This window comes from Leptidea sinapis, chromosome 10 (genome assembly GCF_905404315.1).
Source record: "Leptidea sinapis chromosome 10, ilLepSina1.1, whole genome shotgun sequence".
In the NCBI taxonomy this organism is placed as follows: Eukaryota; Metazoa; Arthropoda; class Insecta; order Lepidoptera; family Pieridae; genus Leptidea; species Leptidea sinapis.
This window is the reverse complement of record NC_066274.1, coordinates 2,088,328-2,116,243: the sequence shown is the minus strand read 5'-3', so window position 1 is coordinate 2,116,243 and position 27,916 is coordinate 2,088,328. Positions and strand designations below refer to the sequence as shown.

At 34.4% G+C, this 27,916-nt stretch overlaps 1 protein-coding gene across 3 annotated transcripts; it reads left to right on the top strand.

Moving 5' to 3' along the window:
• Window positions 1–70: 70 nt before the first annotated feature.
• Window positions 71–27,916, top strand: LOC126966478 (sorting nexin-13-like). 3 transcript variants are annotated; one of them, XM_050810554.1, is made up of 23 exons: window positions 71–283; window positions 364–472; window positions 567–781; window positions 1,414–1,637; window positions 2,634–2,786; window positions 3,366–3,538; window positions 4,757–4,873; window positions 5,921–6,035; window positions 7,896–8,021; window positions 9,499–9,716; window positions 11,209–11,276; window positions 12,097–12,140; window positions 13,285–13,380; window positions 13,475–13,588; window positions 14,467–14,600; window positions 15,791–16,003; window positions 18,457–18,553; window positions 18,646–18,725; window positions 19,726–19,844; window positions 20,270–20,338; window positions 21,200–21,306; window positions 22,181–22,294; window positions 23,549–27,916. In XM_050810554.1, the coding sequence occupies exons 1-23, from the start codon at window positions 171–173 to the stop codon at window positions 23,653–23,655; spliced, it is 2,925 nt and encodes a 974-aa protein (XP_050666511.1). In that variant the 5' UTR covers window positions 71–170; the 3' UTR covers window positions 23,656–27,916. The 3 variants fall into 3 exon arrangements, with proteins under 3 accessions (XP_050666511.1, XP_050666510.1, XP_050666512.1); XM_050810553.1 differs by lacking the exon at window positions 13,285–13,380 and adding an exon at window positions 12,768–12,932; XM_050810555.1 differs by lacking the exon at window positions 13,285–13,380.

Sequence of the window (27,916 nt, the reverse complement as noted above, 5' to 3'; positions counted from 1 at the left end):
GTAAATCGGAACGCAAGTCTTAAACTCTTGTCAACTAAACTGTCAATGTCAAAAATAATCAGCTGTTGATTGTTGAAAAATTATGTTTTGCAAGAATAAATTGTGTATTGTTTTTGTGGATTATTTTTATGTATTTGTCGATCTGATGTCGCCTTATTTATTTTGTTGTGATGGCGTATAGAGTTTTGTCTTGGTTTGGCCTTATTTCCGTCATAACAATAGCTTTAGCAGGCTTTGGTTTATATTTCGCATTACTCGCTTTTATAGTTTCATTTATAGTCGGGTAAGTTTCTAGTACTATTGTTAAAGACGCAACGTGAATAATATAAATATGCTATATTAAATTTATGTATACATTTGCAGAGTGGTTACAGTTTTACATCTTAGTTTTGATCCAAAGAAGATATTCTCAACAGACATTGATTGTCTGGATCCACTTCAATATAACAACTTTCCAGTGTATCCCCAAAAAGTAATTATGAAATATTTATTTTTTGACATTTCAAATTATAGTTTTTTTTAAACTTATCATATTGTTTTATTTTATGTTTTAAATCTATTTCCAGGTTCTTGAATTGTTTGAAACTGAAGAACTACCACCTAAGTTTGATAGTAGAATAACAGGTAGTGAAACTGTGGACTCATTCTTGAATGAAATTATATCTATTATAATAAATGACTATGTAACTAATTGGTACGAAGTTTTGACAAAAGACCAGCAATTCACATCACATGCAATCAGACAGTTGGTTGTGGAAATTAGTGCTAAACTGGCCAACAGGTTATTAATATATTTTTGAATAAAATATTTTTAGTACTAATATTCCTTGCGAATCCAGAGAAAATGTATTGCAAGTGTAATCGAATAGTTGGGAAAGAAGCATTTGGGTCACAAGATTTGAAGTCTTCACATCTGCCCATGTTTTTCATCCAGATTCTTGAGAGTCACCAGATTCACAGGAGTGTTTCTAGCCTTAATCAAAAACATAATTCATTAATCACTTTAAATTTATTGCTATTATCCAAATGCCATCTGCTTTTTCTCCCACTATTACTGAATCAAACAACAATTAATCTAAATTATCTCACTGTATTAATGGCACACATCTTTACTGAGCCAAAAAATTATCACTTACTAAATGTTAAAAAAAAATGATATATATATACTCTTTTAAATTTTTTACTGTATTTTTATTAATAATTTTTGGGACCATTTTGTTGGGGTCAATAATCATAACACTGACGAACTGTGAGTACAGCCATTTTAGTTAGACAAATAAATTCATAATTTTGATAGATTTTTTTGCCTCAAACAACCAACAAGCTCTTTAATTAGAACACTTTGCAGGTTGCCAACATAACATATTAATTTTAATAAGTATTTAATAAAATTTAAATTGCTATAATTTCTAGAATAAAGTGTGTGGACTGGATTTATCTACTCTCAACAAAATTTCCTGAGGAACTCACATCACATCTAAAATTATTTAAACAGTCAAGGGTAAGATTAAAACATCTTCAATTATTGAGTGCCAAAGAGGTTGCTAATGGTACAGCAAAATTGAGTCCGAATAAAGGTGATGATAGAAGAACTCATCGCAGGAATAAAAGTGAAACTGACTTGTCATGGTCTCCAGGTACTTTCTTGAAATAATTAATTTCTAATTAAATGTAAATTTGTAATGTCAGTCTACCAAGTCATGACCAATCCTGCAATAAAAGCACTAACTCTTATTTCTGTATTTGCATGACAAAAATTATTTCAAAAGATTTAAGTCAGCCTGTGGCTTGAGGTAAGTGATCATTGCTACCGATGACCTCTTGCACCACAGGAGAAATTGCAAGTGTTTATAACCTTGAGACAACCACATGATTTATGAAGTGAAGCTTCTTTATATCAGGTGTGCTGAGAACATTATTTAGTGGGTATTGAAAGATACTTAGCTCCCATATGCTATGTTACACTAGTTTAGCTAAAGTCGGCTAGACTTGACTTAGGATAATATAATGATGTGCATTATAAATGTTAGCACTTTATGAATATGAATTTAAAAGTAACAAGCACAATCAGGAGTCCTACTATGAATTTTGGATGAACCAATAATCCTGAGTAGCAATTCTACCGGTTGTATTGGATGGGTGTATTAGAATTTTTTATGGAAGAGGAATTCAAATAGCAGTCCCACAATCTGCATGAGTGGTGTTCTTCCACAGAGCTTTCTTACTCATACAACCAAGCTGAGCCTTCAGATACCTACATACAAGTGTGTACACATTGATTAAAGGCTGGTAACACTCCTGTGATTCCTCTGGTGTTACAAGTGAATGTGGGTGTCGGTGATCAATTAACATCATGTGACCCGTATACTCGTTTGTCATCCTCTTCCTTAAAAAAATATTATGTGCATTTCATATTGTTAATATTCCCATAATGAAGTTATAACTTCTGGCATGTATTGAAGAAGCACACTCCTTTTTTGAAGATCAAGGTTTCATGTGAAACAGCAGATTGAAGTTCTTTATAAACTTTAGATTTTTCTCACAAATATCTTTTTCAATAAATTATTTTATGTAAAAATTGTGTATTAACTTTTTTATGAAGATTTGTTAACTCCAATCTTCTTTTTGTCTAGATGCACAATCGGTTGGAAAGTCGAAATTCTATGGCAGCTCTGAAAACATAGGAAGTAACAATTTGCGAGATATGTTTTTTGATTTGGAATGTGCCATGGAAAATAAACAGATATGCAGAGACACATTTTGCACAGAATCTGAAAAAGAATATGGTATGTTTGTTTTTCAGTGTATGATACAGTGTTACATGATGTATTAAGGGATAATTATTGTGGTGAATATCTTTCAGGATTCTTAAATTGCAATAAAGTAACAACTACATTTTAAATAATACTGGTTGTGTGTTCTACAAAGTAGTTCAGTATTGTATTACAATATGTTTGGGCAAAACCCAAAAGGTACTTATTAGTACGAATTAGTCCAAATTTAGCAAGAATGTAACACAAGGTGCATGTTTTTGCTTTTTAGCGTCTATTTATATATGATATAGACATTACAGGCAGCTACGATTTCATTTCGTACTAGAAACAAAACAATAAGAACATTAACTAATCCCCCTTGACAACCGTCTCTGTGCCTCTTATTTAACATTTTGGACAATATTTTAGTAAAACTTTGTTAGAATAACACTTATTAATAAAATAGCCTATTTTAGTAGGGTAGTTGCTCCATTCCCAAGTTGTTATATAAATATATGTATCAGTACTGACAAATCTATAATGTTTAGATTTTATATGTTTTATGTTTAGAGATTGTTTATCAGAAATATTTAAGAATTTTTATTTTTATAGCATTATTATGCGAAGTCTCCGAAGCCATACTATATTTAGTGGCACCAGAGGATGCATGGAAGTGTCATGCATTGAAGCTTTTCTCTATAGAATTGATATCAGCAGTTGTGTTGCGGCCTGTTATAAACATGCTGAGTGACCCAGACATTATTAACAGAGCTATCATAAGAACTGTGAGTATTTAGCATTACTTTATATAAATAAATTAATTATTTTGTAAATAGCTGTTAATGTAAATTTAAAAGAGTGGCAATCAGTTCGTTGTAACTTCTACTCATTATAGCTCAGCTTTTTCCAAAGCGGTGGTAAATTTTGAAGAACCTTTTGACATATAGAAGTGTCAATTCCAAAGTGATTTTGATTTGATTTAACTTAATAAACAAGTAACACACATAAAAAGTTTTTTGTATAACTGTAGATCAATGCTCCTTTATCATTGTTAAATATATAACTAATTTCGTTTTTACTGTGGAATCTTTATGTTAATTTTTTTATATAAGAAATGGTCATTGAACATAAGCCTAAAGTTAATAATAAATCTAAGAGTTAAATATATCTATGTAATGTAAATCAAAAATTTATATTAAATAATTTATTTAGGCGTTTACCATATTTAAAAACTTGTGTGTAATATTCATATTTTAACTTTTGTATAGCTTTTTCAACTTAATTTTTTTGTTATTATTAAAAAAACACCAATTGCGCTTCTCTCGCCACTATAAACATCAAGCTAGACCTGTGAATAAAACATTTATAATCCTTGTTTGGTTAAGGCCATTCATGCTAGCCTCACCAGCTAAAATGCACGAAATAACCCTTAACATATTAGACTTATTAACTATTTCTTAAAATAAACACTACTTAGTCATACCTATTGTTCATTAATTTTCCAATCAAGCGACAAGAAGTCAAGAGCTACAAGTGTTTTAAACTTAAACATTTTCTTTAACCTTTCCAACATATTAAGTGTTCCAAATCTAAAATGATTTTAAATGTTATTGGATGTATTTTTGAAATTTCTACCAATTTTCATTTAATTTTGTTTAATTTAATGTTGCATTGAAATGCCATAAAAAATATTATAAAATAAAAATATTATTTTTAAAAACTTTTCTAAGTAAAACAAAGAGGCACCTTTAATATACAAAATTCCTCTGGATGGCTCACTAGGAAAGCCTGTGCAGAGTTTGCTCTCGAGTGATTTCAGTTTTGTAATGAAGTAAAACTATTATAATATTACTGTGTCATAAATTAACTCGAAGTAAAGTTATTCCAACTTTTTGTCTTTAACCTTTGTCACTACAAAATTACCTGATAGGTTTAAGTAATTTTAAACTTGGAGTAATTTTACACTGCGTTTATTAATAACAGCTGATGTTTATTGTTTCTAGTGTTGCCGGGATTCGTGCCTCTCCTCAGAGTTATTTCTCTTGATTATAAGAACGTATAGTGACGCTGAAGAGTTGGACGCCACATTGGAACTGGTTCAAAAAGACATACAAAAACTAGTTAGTATTTTTTTTTAATTTTTAATATCCTTTTCCACGGACTAGTAAAAAACTAAAGTGTCACCTTACATAACAGTGTAGAACCAAAACAGGCCGTTTAACGTGTAAATACATAGCCCCACGCACACACTTACACTACTACAGGCCGATAGGCGGCCATTATGAGAATTGTCATCGTTTATGACAGATCAGTTTGCGTCTCAATAAAATATTTTAAAAATGCCGTCGTGCGTTGTGAATATATGTAAAAACGATACTATATAAATATTTGAGGCCATATATGATTATTTAAGGGAGAAAAAATTGTATAACTAGTATCCCTCGTAACCGCACACACACTAGCATACCGGTACTTCACTTGCTAATATCACGGCGCGGAGTCCTTCTTTTTTTACTCGTCCGTGATCTTTTTCATAATTTTTGCATAAAATAAAAAAGATCTGTTTGGTTTATGTGTTGATATTTCAATTTGAATAATTCAGGAAAAACGCCTCGCTTCAAAAATTTTTTATGAAAGAGCAAATGGAGCACTGGTCACCTGATAATAATAAAATGCTCGCAAAATACGTTTATTTATTTACGGTGTGGGTGGATTAATGCATCTACTGTACTCAATAACTCTTGTTTTTACGTATTAATTTACATTAATTTTTTTTTTACTTACTCGTGTAATACTTTGAGTATTTGACGTTTGAGTATTTTTGTTGCATTACTCTACATAAGTATATTGTTACTGTAATAATTTGTAAAAAGATAAAGCTGTAAATGTTGATTTACAAGAGTGGGAATGACTTTATTGCCACTTCTTCTTATTAAAGCTTATATCTTTCCGAAGAAAAGAAAACTTTTGACATTCATAAGTGTCATTTCCTTGACCTACATGAATAAAGTGGTTTTGATTTGATTTGATTTAAAGTTATTGCCGTCAACCATACTCTCTTCGAACACCAGAGGTATAGCATCTGCATTAGAATTCGTTGTCTACAGATTGATTTTGCATATAATTCAAGGTTTGTGCCGGGTTCTGTACATATTATTGTTATATAGCACTCAAGAGACAGCGCCGGTGAGTGGGAGCTACCTGATCGACAGAAACTGTCATCGTTGCAGTATCTAACAAGAATTATACAAGCCAGGAGAGCCACCTTAGGACCCCAGGAAGGTATTTTAGAATCTAATTATTTTATTAAAAAAAACATTACTTTCAGAGTTTTGTACAAATTTTATTTATTTAGTTATATCACAAATCACAATCACAAATCCTTTATTTTGCCAGAAAACATGTAAAATGGGTATTGATAATTTTTAACCGACTTCAAAAGTGGAGGAGGTTCTCAATTCGTCGGTATGTTCGTTCGTCATTACATTTCGATGGAATTAATAAAAATGATACCTGAGTCTAAAGAACTGGTTGCGTTGGTTCATTAAATAAAAATCAGGCTCAAAACTTAAGTTTTATTTTAACATAAAAATAAAAAGTAAAGGTTTAAAAACCAATGGTCCCCCCCTTTTGCTAAAATGACAACTTGTATTCATCCGGGCAGGCTATCGCTGATATGATTATTTCTTGTGGAATGCGCTTCCATAGCGCAGCAATTAGAAAGAAAGAAAGAAAAAATGTTTATTGACGTCATTATACATTCTGATAATAGTTCTTAAAGTTATACTATTCTAATTATGATCTAATGACGCCAATGGGCCCCCAACTCAGCATAGTTGTGGTTTCGAAAGAATCCACAACGCTGATCTTCCGTGGAAACCATGATTATAGAATTATTAGGATACATTCCTTAGCTCCCTGATATTTTGCGGAGCGGGTTGCACCGATCTTACTCTTCGATTTAGAACATCCCAAATGTGCTCTATGGGATTGAGGTCGGGACGGCGAGCTGACCACTCCAAACGACGAATCCCTCCATACCTCTTGAATATACGCCTCCATATCGCCAGAACGGTGAGCGCGAACGTTATCGTTCATAAAAATCAAATTTTCTCCAAGAACCGTTAATGCGGTTCTCCGTACGGTCCAATACATTAATCGCTGCCCAAAACATGACTGAGCCTCCACGATAAGGGGTTATTTTTTCAACAACTTGACATAAGAGTTGGTTCACCAGGAAGCGGTCATCTCGGGCTTCTGTGCATGGTTTATCATCAATATCATCTCTGTAAGAGATATTCTTCTCTCTCGCACACTTTCTTTGTCTATACGCTAGTATTATGTACCTCGTGTATTGTTCGTTAATATGCGACCGTCGCGCCACCACACGATATGTCAAATGCGTCTAATCAATCGAGCAAGCCACTTCCTACCCTTCCAATTATACAATTGTCTAATAATAATACAGGCATTTGATTGTACGCTGCTGCATCCTATTAAGGTATGTGATAAAAATAATGTTGCTTGCGCATAAAGTTAGCTTTATTACATCGTTCTTAGGGCCTTAAGCCGAACTATACCACACACGTGCATGATAGTATTACACACTAGTGCATAATATGATAATGGCTACACAGTTAATATAGCACCTAACTGCAAATTATATGAGAGTAAGCAAAGCATTTTTAATTTAACCGGGATACAGTTTTTTTTTGTATCAACAAAGAGGTTTTATGCCGCTGAAAATCCATTTACATTTTTGCAATAAATAAATGTGTTTTTAATTAAGACGAAAAACATTTATTGTTATTAAATTATTTATAATTCACTATTCTGAAAGTAGGCTGTATGGCTATATGTAATCAATCACCTTACATTTGGCGCGTGCAAAAGAAAAAACTTTCGCGCCATATCCCCTAATGTTTATATTTGTTTAAACGATTTATGTAATAGGTACATGTTTGCTTTTTGCTCGCTAGTGTGTTGAAAAATGCGTTTGAATCTCGTGAGCAACTTGCTTTCTAGACACTCGGCTGATTTAGGTCCAAGGGTTGCAACCCACAGCCTTGTTCACTAACTCAACTAACAACTTAGTTCACTGGTACCATAATATACTATTCTAAAATATTTCAACATGTACAGATTCCAACAACGCGAACGCAGACAAAGTATCAGAGGAGGTGTTGCGATCGTTGAAGTTTCTGCGAGCAACCGCTGCTTGGAGATCAAACGCGCAGTACTTGTTGGAAATTGAGATGAACGAGGCTGGTATGTATCACAAGTTTAATGGAATAAATATACATACAGAGTATGTTTATTAAAAGTTAATATATATGTGTAAACATCAGGTCAAAAGTCTTTTTGCTCAATGTAATGATATTCATAGCAACATAACAAGAGAAGTAAGGATTGCTGGTTAATAATTTTAGTAGGATCCATAAAATACTCAATTGTTTTAGGTTGTGCAATCTTACCTAATTGCGCAATTGGACTTACTCTGCTTTGTCCTGTGCTTCCCCGGGGTATAAGGAGAATAGGGAAGCCCCAGGTCATGGGTGTCGTAAGAGGCAACTAAGGGTATTTACCAGTGGGAGGCTTCTTTGCACAGGATGTCGGCTAGATAATGGGTTCCACAACCTCGTCTTTACAACCATAAAGCAGCAATGTGTAAGCATTACTGTGTTTCTGTCCGAAAGGCGCCATAGCTAGTGAAATTACTGGGCAATTGAGACTCAACACCTTTTGAAAAGAGCGCAAAAAAAGAATGCTGGGAGAGTTTCTTGCGCCGCTTCTTCTCTCTCAGAGCGCCATTTGTTTCCGAAGCGGTAGTATTATCTAGTAGTTATTAGAAATGACATCAAAAAGAATTCCAAAGGTATCAATTTTGAGAAAATAAATCCCTTTTTTATGCCTTTTTATGTCTTAATGTGACGCAATTGAAGTGTCGCTCAGAATTTTTGGGTTTTTCAAGAATTCTGAGCGGCACTGCAATTTAATAGACACGGCGTATCAATTAGCATCAGCTGAACGTCCTGCTGGTCTCGTCCCTTATTCTCATAAAAATATACCTAGAGCTGTCATATCGCAGTACCTAGTTTAAAAGCTTTATACTACTTCATGATGCTTTATACTACAGCTACTCTGATGAGTTTTTTTTTATGGAATAGGAGGACAAACGACCGTATGGGTCACCTGTTGTTAAGTGATCACCGCTGCCTACAATCTTTTGCAACACCAGAGGAATCACAGGAGCGTTACCGGCCTTTTAGGAAGGTGTACGCGCTTTTTTTGAAGATACCCATGTCGCTTACCCAGCTTTGTAATACATGGAAGAAAGCTCCTTGTAAACCGCACTGTGGAGGACCGCCACACATCCAGATGGTGGGGATGATATCCTAACTTGTGGCGTGTTGTGCGAAGGTGGAATTCGGCGGCAGGAATCAGGTTAAACAGCTCTTCGGAACACTCCCCGCGATAAATGCGGTAGAAGACACACAATGAAGCGACTTCTCTATGCAACGCCAAGTGATCCACCCGTTCACAGAGTACTGGGTCCCCCACAATTCGAGCTGATCTACGTTGCACGCGGTTAAATTGATCGAGCTGATACTGGGGTGCGCTAGATCAGAGATGACAGCAATACTCCATGTGTGGCCGGACCTGCGCTTTGTAGGGGTTAGGTTTAAATGGATTGTATCGCGTGTTATATTCCTAATAACTGAACTGAGTCAATATTTCTGTACAGATGCACCTCAGACTTCGAGAGCAGTTATCGACAATCTGCGCTCTTCGGCGCTCGAGATCTGCGACATGTATTTGGCGCCCAATAGGTCGGTGATGGGCGTGCCTGAGAGCTGCCACGCCGACATGGTGAGGAAGATCACCACCGAGGGAGAGGAATTCACCAACAACCCGCCCGCCTGCTTTGATGAAGTGCAGAAATGTGTTTGTGATGCTTTAGAAGTAAGTGCACATATAATTAAACTGTTAAAACACAACTATTCGTTTTAATAGTCATTTACGGGATATTTCTCATGATTTGGGCCGATGCTGACCTCCGATAAATTAGCAGTGATGCAAGAGCTATGAACGCGGGTTGACTGGCGAATGCGGAAAATGTTTATTTGAATTGTCTTATATTTCTGTCTCTATTTAAAAAGTCTCCGAATCCTAAACGATTCCACTGGAGACTACTTACTAACTTGCATTACCTTTAAAAGTTCCTCGACTCAAATACAACTGATATATAATATATATATGAAGAAATTTTGCAAAACCATTCTTAGTCAAATATTTAACGCATCTCAAGGATCCTCCGGTAAATTAAATAAATAGTGGATAAAGAACGTCATCATTCAAAAGAAGATTTGTCCATGTATGTATAGAGAGCGGAGATTTTTAGTTTCCGCACTAGTGTTTTTTTTCATCTTCTGCATATAGGTAACCTCCAAATGCATCAAGGAGGTTTTTAACAAAAAGTTTTCTGTTGGTGTATTAAATAACAATTTCGAAGCGTAAATACTAGGATTGGGAATGAAGTGACCGCCCTCAGGCTATTAAATAATAAGTTTAATTGTACAATATTACTTTGTAAACATATTTATTCGATGAAAAAAACAGCCCAATGAGTTTGTTGCGCCCATTCTTCTCAGGTCTGAGGCATTCATTTTGGAATGGGTGGTGGTTTTTTGACTTTTAATAAGTGATATCACATCCTATTTTGAATAAAAATATTTGAATTTGAATAAAAGTAATAGGTGTCTTAAATAAAAAAATATATAATTTTTAATACATAAATATTGACACACTTTTTTACAAATAATCTTGCCCCAAACTAGGCATACCTAGCCTGTACTATCTATGGCTACCTACAAGACAACGATATATTTAATTCAATATACTTACTTAAACATAAATAAATACATGTAAACATCCATGACTCGAAAACAAACATCCATATTCATCAGATAAATGTTTGCACCTACCGGGATTCGAACCCGGGACCTCTAGCTCAGTAGGCAGGGCCTCTAGCTCATTAACCACTGGGCTATGTAGGTCGTCAATGGGAATCCATATAACATAACACATGAATATGTGTTCTAAAAATAACGAACTCATTCCGGTAAAATTAGATAACTGTATGTACTTATTATCGCATTTAAATAAATATAAAAAAAAAATGGAAAACCATAACTGGATTTTAATAAATAGAAATAACAATTATTGAACACGGTTTTAAATCTCGAATTGATCTTAAGGTATGTCGATACGTACCTTGAGTTTGATAGTTGGCTCGTAGAGTCGAAGGAGTGTAAGTGGAGTATTTTTTGTTACAATTAATGCTGATTTCTTCGACTGAGGTTGAATAGAGTCGAGGAACGTTTGAGGAAACGTCTTATATAGGCGTTATATAATATTACGAAATACAAAAGTATATCGTGGCTTATTTTTCTAGGAAGATCCGACATGGCAATCCGACTTTATGATGGATGGTGAAAACGATAGTACCGTTAAAAGTCCTAGGTGAGTAATAATTAATACTATTTAATTAATTAAATCTCATACAGAACCAGAACGAATTGATATCGATATAGACCCATGAGCTTACTATATTTATAATATGCATTAAACCGCGTCTTCCTGACGGTGATACGCGAGCGAATGAGACAGGTAGTTTGAGGTCAACGCCCGAATTTATCTCAGATGCGCGACAGCACTACTTAAAGTGTGCGTATTATAATGCATAATGAAGTCTCTGGAACTGTTTGATTTTGAAAAAATAATTATTTCAGTATCGCTCACGTCACAATCTTTTATATTACCAACGACAGCGTTATTTAATACACTGACAAACTACAGCTTCAGCCCAAGTCGAGTTTTCAAGAGGAAGAAAACATACTAAGGCCGAAAGCTGGGCTTATGTGTCGTACTCAAATCGAAGTTCACTACCGACTAAACACCTCCCCTTGCCGAAAGAACTATAGCTTTTTCATTGCAACGGACGGGGTCTCCGGAAGTCGGTGAGACATCGCCTTATATGAGCCTTTCCCCCACCCGGAAGGCTTTTCTAATACCTCGTCTTTTTTTACGTTTTACCTAGCATTGACAACTGATGTAACATCTAACAAATTACGATGAATTATTTTAAATAAGTTTTAGTAAGAAAATTATTAAGTTAAACAATAATTCATATAAGCGTTGAGTCAATAAACCAGTAAGAGTTGTACTCTTACTGGTTTGAACTTCAAACAATCGGTATTAATATCAGGCATTCAATCACGCCTCCAAACCGAAATTTAAGTTTTTTTCTTTGTGTACTAAATACCTTCCTTTCTGTTTGCAGCGACTTAAAAAAAGAGGCTAAGAGTGATGGCAAGAAATATGGGGGTAAGATGCATTGTGTATTAGACGCTCGATGTTGCTTAAGAGGGCATTTATCTATTTATATGTCAAATTACAAAACCCGCGCATTTATTATTTAAATGAAAAGTATTTGTATACCATAAGATTACTTAATTTTATGGATATAATATTTATCTTTATAGGAGCTCCCCCGTAATCTCTGGAACCATTTTTTCCCAAATCAAATCATATTTCATATAGGTCAAATATAACACTTATAATCATAAAAGGTATCGTATTCAATCTTTTTTCGCCATATTTTAATTAGCCGCCAACGACGCTGCCGAAAGAAATGACATTTAATCGAGTATGACAAGGCCTGCCAAGTTTTATTATTGGTCTTAAAGGCCTTTGAATCAATTCAAGCCGGATTTAATAATTGTTTGTATTACCATGCAAATGTTATAAGGTTAAGTACTTTAATATATTTTTTATTATATTTTATCTTATTTTCATACTTTTTTTGCCTTGATAAACGATTACGGTTTATGTCAGGGCGCTCGGCGTGTGGCGCGAATAAACCATCACACCTTTACGCTCTTATTATTTTCAACATAGTATAATTTGACAAATAAATAGACTAATATCTTTTAACCACACTAATGCTTACAGAAAAATGCAAGAAACTCATGAAGACATGTTTCAATAGATTGCCAAAACTATTCCAAAAGTCCAAGTACAGATATGAATCCCCAACCAAATCCTTCACCTTTCCCCGCTCAATCACACGAAGTATACCCATAAACAAGAACCACACTATGCCTAAATGTGCCAGCGGTATTGCTATTATATTTACTGTATTTATTTAGTACACATATACTTATATAAAATATATTAATTATCAAGCATTTTAACAATTAATAATATTTACCGCTTTTTACTTACAATAGCTGTATTATGTATTTTATATTTCAATCCAATCACAACAGTTTTGTCGTGCTGTTCAAATACTGTATCCATTGCACGTATATTCTGTGGGTTCTTTATCTGTTGAAATGCCTTGATGTGTTATAATTAATGTATTATTCAGAGTAGATCATAATGATAGTTGTGCATGTAGAATGAGAGTAGTTATATTCATTATTTTTCATACTAAGCTATTATTCATTACGCAAGTGGTAATTTCCAGGTGACGTGGTATTGCCAGTACCTGGTTCGAGGCATAATAGGTCCCGGTCAGACATTGTAGGCAATTTCGCCCAGAAAATGCTCAATGAGAATGTAGGTTAGTAGAAGTTGCCGTAGTGTAGCAAAATATGGTAGCTCCGAGCTGGTCTAGTTTTTAAAGATTTAAGCAATATTTATTTTTATTTTTTTAGGAGCATCGAATCTTTCGTCGGCCAATTCGAGTAACTTGTCAGTTTCACATTCTGAGATAAGCCAGAGTGCGAAAAATTTCTTGTCACCATTAACCGCATATATTATTGAGACAGGTTTGTTTTTTTTATATATATAAGAGGGGGAAAATGGGCAAGAGGCTCAAGGGATGGGAAGTGGTGAGGCAACCGCCCATGAACATTCGCAACAACAGGTGTTAAGAGATTCCTTGAGGGTGGGAGTATGCTCTTTTCTTGAAGATCCCTAAGTCGTATCGGTTCGAGAAAACAGCAGCCGGTAATTAATTCCATAATGTGGCTGTGCGAGGCAAGAAATTTCTTTCAAAACGCGTGGTTGTAGAATATCAGACGTCAACGTGCGGTGGAATTTAGCAATTTGACGTAATTTTCGGTGGTGGAAAAATTAACTAATTTTAAGAGTTTTTTATTATTAGGAGGTTTCTTTGCACTGGATGTACGATACAGCGGCACTTTTTTCTGTTGTAAGCAGTAATGTGCAACCATTATTGTGTTTCGGTTCGAAGGGAGACTTATCATCTTGTGCCTTAAAGTGACGATCGTAAGTGCTATTCCTCTACGAATTTCGGGATTTTTAAGTAACTTGAGCAGAATCGTATCAGGCGTATCATCGACCATCAATAAATGAACGTCTTTTTCTCTCGTCAATTTTTCTCATAAAAATTAATCTTCGAGTCTCAGTAACCTTAGTATTGACAGAAAACAACTCTGTTTTCTTATGTATACTACTCCCTCCATCTGGATCCAGAACTGAAGTAATTGTCTTCCATGGAGTAGTGAAGGAGATCATCAAAATCTATCCAAATTATACCGTACTAAACGTGCCGTTGTTGCAAGCAGAGTAATTCTTCAGCTGCTACATGTTATATTTATAATTATTATGTTACAAGTTTTTCATTAATTATACATGAATACGTATACTTTATCATTTATTATGTTGTTCATTTTCAAAACAGCCTTAGTACAAGACAAGGGGCGGACGTTTGGTATCTACGCAATAGCTGTCACTAGAGCCTCGGACAATGAAGTGTGGCATATATATAGGAGATACAGTGACTTTTATGACTTGCACTCTGCTGTCAAAGAGAAGGTAATCAAGACCTTATTATGTCAATTTGATGTATTTATAATTTTCTTTTCTATTGTAGAAAACAACAAACCCAAAAATAGAACTCAGCGGACACAGTTTTCTGTGGAATAGATATTGGTAAGAGATCTAGAAATCTTATTTTGAATGTAAACATGTCGTATCAACCTGGAAGGACCCCGCAAGAGAGTTCTCGGTGAAGGACTGCAACAAGTTCAGAGCGTTAGGATGATATTGTGGCTTATAGCGCACTGGAGGCAATTTCGAAGCTCTTCGGAACACTCCCTCTACAATCGATCAAGCCGTTCACCAAGTATCCTAAGTGGATCCCCGATAAGAAGAGTAGCTCTTCATTGTCATCTTCAATCATTGAAATCCTTCCTAGTGTCGAAGGTGTATAATGCAGCTGTAGGTATTATTACAACTTTTATAAGGTGTTGAAGCTGGGGTGTGCTGCTGTTTTTGTCTGTACTTGGACTGCTGTATGGTTAGGCGTAAGGGGCGTAGGGCTTCTTAGGTCTGCTTCCCGAAGGCGAAGTCTCGTGAATGCGTTGTTGTCTTTAGTTGCTGGCCGAAGGTGTCGTGCCCCGTTTTTTTTTTTCTTCGAGAGAAGAAAAATACATTTACGCTTTTAGGCGGGGCCCATATGACGGACTCATCTAAATCCACCTAAAACCTCCTCTATGCTGGTAGTTCAACAGCTTTTCCAGCTAAGCGCGGCGGAGGCCATGGAGGGCGAATTTATACTTCACAGGTGCGGGAGCTCGAACCCAATGCACTGCGTGCTAGAATAGAAGGAGATAAGATCATTTACGATCTTTTTCTGCTTCGTGTGCCTCTCTGACGCGAAGTGAAATAGTTCTGCCGCACTCGCATTTCCTGTCCACTCTCGGATGTTGCGCAGACAAGGCTTGTTTCTGCGACCTACGCCTCTGCTTCTCTTCCCCTCGTCTCTATTGTACGGTCAAATATATATTTTTTATTAGTGGAGCCCCATTTACTTCCTCGGCGTAATATAGTATAGTGTGACCCGGGTGATGGGCGCGTGCGGGAGTTGCGCTGTGACCGTAACATATTAGGTATAGAAAAAAAGATGAACTAATTAAAAAAAAACTATTAAATGCTGAGTTAATCCAATATTGACTGATATTTTATATAACTATTGACTAAACGGACAAATAATTTGTTTACAGTGGCCTGAACTAGCAAACCTGCCGTTCCCCGCAAAGAAAACATTTCAAAATACGTCTAGAACGGTTCTCGAAAGTCGCAAACGAGTGTTAAATAGTTACTTACAAAGTCTGACGATAAAGGCGAGGGATGCGAGGTACATCACTCTGCTGTCTCCAGAGTATTTGGGAGGGTTTCTGAGTCCGGAGATACAAACTGAGAGGCATGGCAACACTGTAAGAATTTTACTCTAAGTTTTTTTATAATAGAGTTGTATTGTTGGTTGCTCAGGGGAGCAACCACTGACCTGTATAAATATCACTGGACAGGCTGTTCCATATGCTTGACAGCAATTTTTTGTGCCAGCGTCCAGAGAACTAATTTTGAAGTAGGTATGTATAATACAAATGGCTGCGAAGGAACGTAAAATACACTGAAATATTTTTGCATTTTGAATAATTAATTTCATTCGTTTTCTGTGTTATTTATACTTCAGCAATCAACGTAATAAAGTACACATTTTTTTTTGTAAATAGTTTTCCACCATCTATCGATGTTTGCTGAGGTTGTCATCACTAGTTTTAGTACCGCAGACTCTCGCTACATGGCCAACAGCGCCAAAATGGTGAATATCAAACAGGCAGAAAAGCACTTTGACAGCCGCCAGTCCAGTGGTATATAATAGAGGCCAGTGGGAACCACTGTAAAGGTGTCATGTCGTGAAACAGTAATGTGAAAGAATTATTGTGTTTCTGTTTGAAGAGCGTTGTAACTAGTGATATATCTGAGCTATTGTGGTTCATGTTTTAATCTTATGTCTTAAAGTGACGAGCGCAGCTGCGGTGCCGCTCAAAATTTTTGGGTATTTCAAGATACCTGAGCACTACATTGCCTTACTACATGTGTGGTGTGTGGTTACATTTTTCTCATATAAACATTTTTTTTAATTATTCAGATTAGGGGTAATCAAGTAAGGGCCACTTATGAGCCTTCACATGTAGATTATCAACTGAAATTACAAAGCTTCATACTTAAGTGCATTTGTAACATTTACAAGATTGAAAACTTATCAACTAGATTTTATTTTATTTATGTATATAAAATTTTACATGACGTAGGTAATCCTGAATCTGCATTTCAAAGGTTAATCCTAATTTTCAAATCCATATAGTATAAAAAAAACGCTCATCTCTCACATAATATATAAATACTAATCTAAAAATATCAAAACGTCACCCATAGTTAGATTCAGAACGCTCCAAATACGGTACCAATTGAAATGCCAAAAGCACGGAATGGATTGAATTAATAGTCTCAGATCGCTAATTTTGATTTTGAGATATATAAAACTTAAAAAAATATATTTTTTTATGTATCTATTTTACATTTGCTCTTTCTTAATCATAAAGATGTTTTATTTCAAATTGGACTTAAAATTAAGAATTACTTAGAATCTATGGTCCTTTTATGTGAGTTATATTACAGTGACTTAGGCGTGTTAAGTTAACTGATTTTATGTGAACTGATCGCAGTGAAACTATCAAATGATACAGAGAGTTTACAACACTTTACATCAGCGGAAACAGAATTCAAATTGACTGAGCCGTTTCTGAGGTTAATGGGCACAACAAATTTTTACAACAATTTTGTACAAGCAATTTTTCAAAAAATCTATGTATTTTCAAGCGCTGCATATTAATCTATGTAAATCTAAAATATTTAATGCACAAAGACAGCTGGTCTACGATTTCACTGTATGTATACAGGTGTCCCAAAGTTCTGGGACATGAAGGGGAAGTACCTTAAATATCGAAGATAGGCTGTTTTACTGAAAGAAGGCTTTATGTTATTTTTAAAAGTTAGTAATTCTGCATTCAAAGATTTTCTAAAAATTACTTGACTCGTCGGGGATTCGAACCGACTTAAATGTAAAAAAAACACCTCTGCTCTTATGATGCCAATCGGATGAATGGCGAAAAACTAATAACTCTTCTTAAGTAACATAGTATTTTAAAAGAAAGGAACAACGTAAAATGAATGTTTTCCTACTTGGATTGGTACGAATGGACCGATTAGATGGCCGGCCAGATCCCCGGACCTTACACCATTAGATTATGTTACTTAAGAAGAGTTATTAGTTTTTGGCCATTCTTTCGATTGGCATTATAAAAGTAGGGGTGTGTTTTTTTACATTTCAGTCGGTTCGATTCCCAGACGAGGCAAGTAATTTTTAGAAAATCTTTGAATGCAGTAATACTAACTTTTAAAAATAACAAAATCTTCTTTCAGTAAAATAGCCTATCTTCGATATTTAATGTACTTTCCCTTCATGTCCTTTTTACTTTGGGATGTGATAAAGTTAATGTTAAGTAAAAAGAGTGTTGCACCATTTGACAATTTTTAGATGACGTCATAACTGTAACTGTTAACCGCAATCATCCAATATTCGCCAGTTAAAGCTATTGTTAATGTTAAATAGTTAAATAGCGACCTGTCAAATGATTCAAATCAATATTCGATATTGACTTGATATTTCGCTTTTTAACTTTAACTATGGCAAGGAATACGATGGTGCAACACATTCCGTAGTCTATGTTAAAGTCAGTGTTGCAGTTAACTTTAAATTTGACCTAAACCTTAACTATAACAACTAATACATAGCTTATGATGAAACTGTCAATGATTTTAGATCGACGCATTATTAGTAAACTCTATAAAAGCTGGAATGAGGACACTGAAAAGCATGCCCGATCAGTTTGTGAACACTGTCGACGGTGTCATGGATGGTAATTGTATACAATATAGATTATTTACAAAGTAATTTCATTGTATTTGGTCGACTATTTTATTAATCTTAATAATTTCAAATCAATTGTAGGCATATCAAAGGTATTTCAGGGTAAAAGTGGCGGGAGTTTTGACAGTATTACCCGTGACAGTTCCGCTGAAGGTCAGGATGTAAGTATTTTCATTCTTTATTTTAACGTAAATAAATATGAGTAATAGTAATACTACTTGCTGCTTGCAACGTTGCTTACCTACTGTGATATATGTTGTATTCTATTTAAAATGAAATTAAAAATCCCCACGGAAATTTTAATAAGAAAACAAATGAGTAACATAAACATTCTGAAACTGACGCGACTTTCTGATGAGAATATAATGCGGTGATTATCTCTCGTATCTCTCTCCGCCAATCTAAGCAAAATCAAGCCGTTCCATCCTTTCCTCACAGCAGTTGAGGCCATTTTCGACCCCCTATAACTTTGTTTTGGTTGAAATTTGAAGCCTAAAGGATTTTTAATATTGATATAGTCATTATAAGATGTTGTTAGGTTAGCCGAATATGTAATAGCTTATGACAGAAGGACCCTTAAATCTCTCGGGACTTTTTACGGTAGGAAAACTGAGTTGTGAGATTTGTTTTTTTACAGGTTATGTTTTTGATGGCATTAAGAATATTCCAAGACATATTGAGGGTGAAACAACTATTTTGTATCTTCAATTCATCTTCATATGAGCTTCCTTGTGCGGTGTTTTCAGGACGATACGTCATGGGTACCGTCCAAAAAAGGGCGTACATCTTCCTTAAAGGCCGGCAACTTTCCTGTGATTCCTCTGGTGTTGCAAGAGAATGTGGACAGTGGTGATCACTTAACACCAGGTTACATACGCTCCATTAAAAAAAATAGATTTCGTAGGTTAAAATATAATAATATTTTCAATGTCATTTGAGGTTATTTCATAAGTGTTTGTCAAAAACTATCAAAAACTTTTAAAATTTTTACTTTGAGCAACACAAACAATTTTACTTTCGATGCTGTAGGTAGGTATGGTAGGTAGGTATTCACGGGCTATTTAACGCAACTAGAAGTCTACTGTGCGCCTATGGTAGGTTTGGGTTGCTAATCTTGCCATCCCACCTGTTGTATCAATTCTGTATTAAGAATTTTGACAGGATGGCGACGAAAGTGTTCCACTAAAATTACTTGAAGAAGTCCTAGGAATCAGGGGCTTGTGGCTCAGGAGACGTCTGCTGGCGCCCGTCAGGACTCTCATCGCAGACCGCGTTAATAAGTGAGTTGTTTACGCTAATTTTATTAAAAACTACTTGGATTTACTCACGTTTTAGTCAAGTTTTCAAGTAATAAGACGTTCACTACTGGACAAAGGCCTCTTCCAAAGATCGCCATGACGATCGGTCTTGTGCTGCTATCTTCCAACCTTGTCCAGATCGTCGGTCCATCTTGTGGGGACCTACCAACACTACCTCTTCCGGTACGTGGTCGGCATTCGAGGACTTTATTGCTCCAACGGCCATCTGTCCGTCGAACAATGTGCCTGCCTACTGCCACTTCAATTTCGCAGCCATCTGGGCTGTGTTGGTAACTTATGGCTATGCGGGTACCGACTAGTTTCGAAGTATTCGGAGGTTTCGAATGTTTCTTCAAATCGTATTCTATATTTTAGATGAAATAAATAATATTATGTTTGCTTGACAGGAAGGTTCTAGAACTGGTCTCGTCGTTAACGTCGCCGCGGAACGTGGTCCAGTATTTGAAATATTTTAAGTGAGTACAATTTTTTTATGGATGACGAGGACAAGCGAACGTATTGGTCATCTGATGTTAAGTGATCACTGCCGGAGCAATAACTCAACAGGAGACCAGAAATTACGTTTGTCGTACAACTATTAATATTTACAAGCAAGTTGTAAAGTAAAATTTCTTGCTCTGTTGATATTTCTTTATTGTTAAGGAAGAAATTGTTCTGTCGTTTTGCAATTAAATTAATTTTCTTAGTATTTTGTCCAGATAATTAGGTATGCATTATATCCATTAAAAAAATTAAACATAACACTATAATGGCGACATTAAATGAACACACGGGTAGAACTGAATCTCTAACCTTAATCGTGAAAAAATAATTCTAAAATTTCAAGTTACTAATTGAAATTTTGAAGTTTCATTCAAACAAATTATATATTTAAGAAACAAAATTTTAATCACCCATGCGTGGTCGCATAAGACGACACGAAGTAGGTGTCAGTGCCTACGCTAGCACGTGGCTACTAGATTTCTTCGAAATGATATAGAAAATTGATTTATTTAGGTGAATTATGATAACGGTTAAGTACCAAGTTCTACCCGTGTGTTTATTTAATGTCGGCATTGTAGAGCCATATTCGTATTTCATTTCTGTAGATTTGTTAGTCAGTTGACAAAAACAGCCTACATCTTTTAGCATCTCTTTTTTAATCAGCCTTATAGCCACATAAAACTACTCTCCCTCTTTTGTTTTCTTGTTTATCACAATTTTATTCCTATCGTCTTGTCTTCTTTTTTGCCCACCTATTTGGGCATTCTGGTTTTGTACATTAATTTTATAATTTTGCGATTGTCTTTCTAATTATTAATAAATAACTGTTATAGACAATGGCTAACAAATCGCAACAACCCAGTTTCCAATGAGAGGGATTCACAGACCAAGGCGCGCACCAGGGTCGCAGCTAAAGTGGCACTCCTTGCAGCTGCTTCAGGTAAATCTGTTACTGGATATTGTAATTACCGATTTTAATGAATACAATCAACCAACGCTCAAAATATTCTTGAGTTTGAATTAATGCGACACGTATTGAATGAAGGTCTCTGTTAATTTTTCCGCAGTGTCGTATATACAATATGATTCTAATATGAATAGGAATGTCAACAACCTCTATCTGTCAAATATTGTAACGTACGATTTCGATCAAATTTGAATAAAATCGTTAAATAGTAGTAAAATATCTAAATATTATTTTCAATATGTTTGAAATGAAAGCTATGACGTCATAATTTAGCGCAAATTCTTATAATCTAAAAGCAACGGGACTATATAGGTATTTGATATATAATATGATATGAGTTTGCACCGAGAACTATAGCTTACAGAGGCAGTCATTGCCGTTCACAAATTTTTATTATTTAATTATTCAACTAACCTGGGTCGGTCACATAACAGGATTGGAATTTATAAATAAGTCAGTAAGTCATAATAGTTGGACAATTTCGATAATAATAACAGCAAAAATCAACATTATATATTTTTTTACGTCAAATCGGTTTGCGGACGAATTCTGAATACTTTTACGGCTGCCCCGGATCCTACGTATCAAGGACGTGTAACGTTTTCGCATTGTTGTATAAAAGTAACCCACCCGCGCCTCGGCAGACATCCCTAAAAACTACACTAAATTAATTATTATAATTGATTCGCAGAGCGGTTTATTATATTAATATAATCAATATCAATAATGGCAAATGTTAAGTGTACATTGTGCAATATGGACTAAGTTTGATAACATCCCTTCTTCTTCATCATCCCTAGTTCTTGTGCTTACGAACGGTAGTATTTATATTATTATAAAATTTCAGATGATCTCAAACACATAGTGGGTACCGACGCGGCGCGGAGAGGTCTACTCACAGTTTTCGACTTGTTCCAAACGCAAGAAATCAACAGGCGATTGATATACGTACTTTTGGAAGGTAACTCAGTTTGTCATATTGAATTATTATTGCTATGAAATTCATTTATTGCCTCAAATTTTCGCGAGAATTCGTTAGGTCCCTACCGGTAAAAAGGAATCTCGACCTATTACTTGCACAATAAGTTCGATAATGATATAAACACCTAGACACTGATATCATTTGAGAATAATCCTTAGGAGGTACCTATTTAAGGAGGCCAAATTGATTAATTCAGTAGCTGAGTATAAAGTGAACATATTATGCGATAAGTGAAATAACTAGTAGCTGTTATTTAAGTAAGTAAGTAAGTAAGTAAGTATTTTTTATTTGGAACAAACACTACAAATACACGTGAACATTTACAAAATATAATTACAAATAATATGAAAAAACTTATCTAAAAAATTAATATAGTATGCCTAATCTAATTAATACTAACATACATTAAAAACTAAGTAAGTAACTAAAAGTAAGGCTTATTCTATATCAACATAATAAGGTGGTTTTGCAGTGTTATGTCCCAAAAAGGTTTGCTACTCAGCATATTAGTTGGGTATCGCCCAACACTGATTCTCAGTAGCTACCTTCAATAAGGCGGCCGTCGCTTTAACTCAGTATTAGTGTTGAACCGTGTAATAAATTATTTACGGAATTATGCTGGTGTTCTCCGAACCCTGGCACGTAACAGTATGTTTAATATGATTCATGTAGTGGTTCTATTCCTAGTGATTTTTAAAATCCACTCTCGTTAAATGTCAATCAAAGGAAGATATAAACAAGATACACGGTAAATGATAGCTGACCTTAAACCATTTTTTTATGGAAAAGGAGGGCAAACGAGCGTACGGGTCACCTAGTGTTAAGTGATCACCGCCGCCCACATTATCTTGCAACACCAGAGGAGTCTCAGGAGCGTTGCCGGCCTTTAGGAAGGTGTACGCGCTTTTTTTGAAGGTACCCATGTCGTATCGTCCCGAAATCGCAAAAGGAAGCTCATTCCACAGCTTAGTAGTACGAGGAAGAAAGCTCCTTGAAAACCGCATTGTGGAGGACCGCCCACACATCCAGATGGATGATATCCTAACTCGTGGCGTGTCGTGCGAATAAATTTGGTAAAATCAAAATTTCCTCGGCGCTGTCATATCGAATGATGATTGATGTGTCGATATGAGTGTTTCTGGTCTTTCTTGCACTATTTTTAATCACCGTATTTTATAAGAAGGTATTTGGAAACTTCCGTTTTGAAATTATATTTATATACATTTGTTTCAGTTACACTGTGTAATATTTTCCCCGACAATAACATACCAGAACTGTTCAAGAAACTGTATGCTAATTCACCTCGAGTGAACCCACAGAAGAAATCTGTTAACGTTTAGTTGGTATTCCAAATCTAAAACTGAAAGATGTTATTGTAATAATTTTATGAATGTATGCTGCCTTGGTACTAGAGGTATCATCATATTATGTTTTATTATGCGGTAGCTATCGTTCAACCCCAGCTGTGAATCAATGTGATTCTGTGACCATTTTTTTGTTATATTTTATTATAATTAATAATAAATAAGGAACGAGGAACTCTACACGACGTTGCCTATGTAAAGGTCATGAAATAGAAGATTAGGCCTTCAGGGGATGGTAATATAAATATTTCTTATATCATCTATACGTCTAGATAGACTATGACAGCTGTGAAAACGTCGAAAATACATGAGTTTAGAGTTAGCCTCTATTTTGAGCAATGCACTAACACAAAGTGTCATACAAATCGCGAGTGTAACACTTAGCTTGTCACGCACACTAAAGTATTAAACCTGGCCTGTTTTTATAGGTTGTCTGACAACAAGAGACTCTATCTTGACGTATATATTATCTAAGAAATATTTGTTTTATGGGTTTTTATCATTATGGAACGAACAGTTACTATCATATAACTGCCTAAACAAACTGCGCCTGGGAGCCTGAGAACTAATTTCCATGTTTGTAGTAGACTTACTGGACACAACCAGACTGATAACAACGTGGTCTGGTATAAATAAGGTTAATAATTGTGGACCGCATCAAAGAGTAGCCGTTAATTTTGAATCGGGCGAAAATTTAACACACTATGTTATATACATATATTATTATATAATGTCCATTCACGGATCTCTATGAGGGAAATACATGTATGTATGTCCGGTTTAATGTGATGGTAATAACATTTGGTGCTAATGTTACAAAATGATAAATAACATGTTTATGTTACATGTTGAGGACGACCGGATCATTATTTTAGAATTCTGTTCTCAGAGTTAGAATATACTAGCGTGTACATCAACTGACAGCCCGATAACGCGTGAATAATTTTAAATTGTCAATGTGTGCGTTAGCTAGTGGTTTAATATCTAAAATTCGAAGGAGCTAATGCCAAGAGTGACTGACTTTTTACAGTAACAAACACTGACCCGTATAAATACCACTGGACAGGCTGTTCCACATGTTTGACAGCAATTTTTTGTGCCTATTTGAAGCGTCACTCGCGAGCGTCCAGAGAACTAATTTTCGTTCGTTTTCCGTGTTATTTAAACTTGAGGACTCAGCGTAATAAAGTACATAATTTTTTGTTAGTTTCCCACCATCATAGATGAGTGGTTAGCCGAGGTCGTCATCAATTATTTTAGTACCGCAGACTCTCGCTATGTCCAACAGCACCAAAATGGCAAATATCAAACAGGCCAAGAGCACTTTGACATCCGCCAGCCCAGTGGTTAATAGTAGAGGTCAGTGATAACAATAGATTTGCTTTCCTCTTCTTTCTTGATTGTATCTCCGTTAGAGATGTTCTTCTCTCGAGCACTAGTATATTGTAGGTTTTATTCTGATCAAAGTGATTTCTATTATTATTATGAATTTTAATAATATGAATTTCTGATATTGATGATGAACAATTTTTTTATTGTATTTATGTTTTCCATTAACTTTTATGCTCTAATAATTATAAATAGATCCTTTTAACAAATTATATTTTGATTATAAAAATGGCAAATATGTATGAAGACTCTCGTAGCTTAGGAAGTTTTTTAAATTGATATTATGAATTTTTAAAAACTTTATTCTATATGCGACAGTATAAAATATGATTTCGAATGAATATTATGTAATTCATTCTAGTTTTTTTTTGTATTTGAACATCATAAAAAACTTACCAAAAGACAAAACACGTGAACATCAGTCAAGTCATTATAATATTATTGTTTTGGTATTAACACATGCATTTGATTTCTAATTGTACTAAACAATATGTAATATTTTTTAAAGATACCGTCTATTGTGGTAGTTATTGAAAGTATTGCGTGAAGAGACTTCGAGTAGATTTAATATATTGTATAAAGTAGAATGTACAGTGCGGTAATAGTTATTTATGCAACTGTTGTGTAATAAGGGGTATTAAAACACGAATGTGGATTTATCTCACGAGGCGAAGCCGAGTGTGATAATAGTATCACATGAGTGTTTTAATACCTACTTATTAACAGTTGCATACAAGACTTTATCTACACCCAGAATATAAATCCTCTAAAATATTCTGGAACAGTTAGCTTACTGCTAACTTTAAAACACCAGTCCTAATAGTAACCTAAATCATTCGTTACTGATTATATACAAATAAAATAAGTATTAATGAAACAATTATTTATTTTAGTAGTAATTTACATTTTGTATAGTGCAATAATTAAAATTCACTCGAATATAATGTTCTTTTGCAGCGTTTAAAATGAATCGCTCATTTTTTGTAAACAAAACAATAAAAATATCGAAGAAAAATGGCGGGGTTTCGAATAACCTACTATTTTTTTTTAAGCGCGCGACGTTCTGGCAGTGTGGAGCGCGCGTAAACGAAAATGTTCTTTTTTTGAAATTCATACAGATACCACGCATCGAGCAATAAGAATGTGGCTGTAAGTTGAAACTCTTTGTGCATGAAGGGATAAAAAAAACATAGGAGTGTTGTTATGAAATTCAGTACAACATTACAACACTCTTTTGGGTGATGTAATGGTTATTAGAACATTGGGTGTTTTAATGTTGGCAATAAGCTAACTGTTTCAGAATCTTTAATAGAGGATTTAAAGTATGGGTGTAGATAAAGATCTAAAATGTACATGGCCAATAGGAGAACTACAGACGACATTTTGAATCATGTCACTTTTGACATTCCATTGTCACATGGGTTATTATTATTTTAATTTTGCTTAGATCAAACGAATAGATATACTGTGACAGCTGTGAAAACGTCGAAAAAATAGAGGTTTACAGTACCTTCTATTTTGAGCAATGCACGTACCCTAACACAAAGTGACATTCAAATCGCGAGTGTAAGACGTAGCTTGTCACGCACACTAAGTAACAAACCTGGCCATCTTTCATTGGTTGTCTAACAGCAAGAGGCTCTATTTAGACGTATAAATTATCTAAGCTATTTTGATTATTACATAGATAAAAAGCAACAAATTTTGCTCTAAACATAATTTATTTTGTATTCGATTATATACGAATTAATTTTGATGAGACAAGTTCACAAAAGCTTCGACATAATCAAATTATCATATTTTCGTTTTACCAAGTTTAATATACCTTATAAGTTTATTATAATTAAAGAATCAGTTTTACGTTTCCCTAAAACCAGATCCAAAGAGCATTTTTTTTATTTCTGATGGCGTGAAGTGCAAGCCCATTTAGCCAACCCAGAAGACATTTAAGATCTTTGTTGTTACTATATTTAAAAATTAATGTTGCCAACTGTAAATTATGATAGGTTAATAAAATGTGATAATACGTACCTAATTAGGAAAATATTTCAATACATGTTTAATGTTTCATATGTATTTTGTAGATAATTAATTGTAACAGGCTACAATGTTTTGCAAACTAAAAAACAAACAAATAACTTCCCTATCGGCGATTTATTAGATTATTCAATGTTTATTTAGTTTTTTTTTTAATTATTTACATAACATGTACGTTCAACATGAATATACATTTGTTTCTCGTTTCATATTTTTAAAAACTTTATTTGATGTCTAAATGAGGGTAGCGTAAAATTTTTGGAGATTTTCGTTAAAAAAAATCCATAATTTGTCTAATTTAAATCCTCATGCGTTGAAATTAAAATTTACTTACCTTCTTACATTTATTTAATTTGTATAGCAACGTATACAGACATAACTCAAATTCTACTTCGCGACATATAAATCTATTTATGTTTTTTTCCCCAATACTATAATCGTAAAGAAGTAACGCCTTTGAAATTTAGACGAAACAAAATTATTTACATGAAATATAATTATTGTAACCTTTGACATAATATAGTGTAATTTTTTAAATTTCTATTTTTAATATGAAATTGTAAATCTTTTATTAAAAATAAGCCACACACAAAATTTATACAGACTCATTTTTATATATTTCATATATATTGAAAAGTTAGTATAATTTTCTTTATATTTACTATAAATTCGAAATTGTAAAGTAAAATGTGCCTAATATGAATGCATCGTATAAAATAAACATTCCAATACAACTTTGAGTTGTATGCCAATATTTATTGTAATAACTGTAAGTAACTTATCGAATATTAAAATAAAACGTTCAAATTGA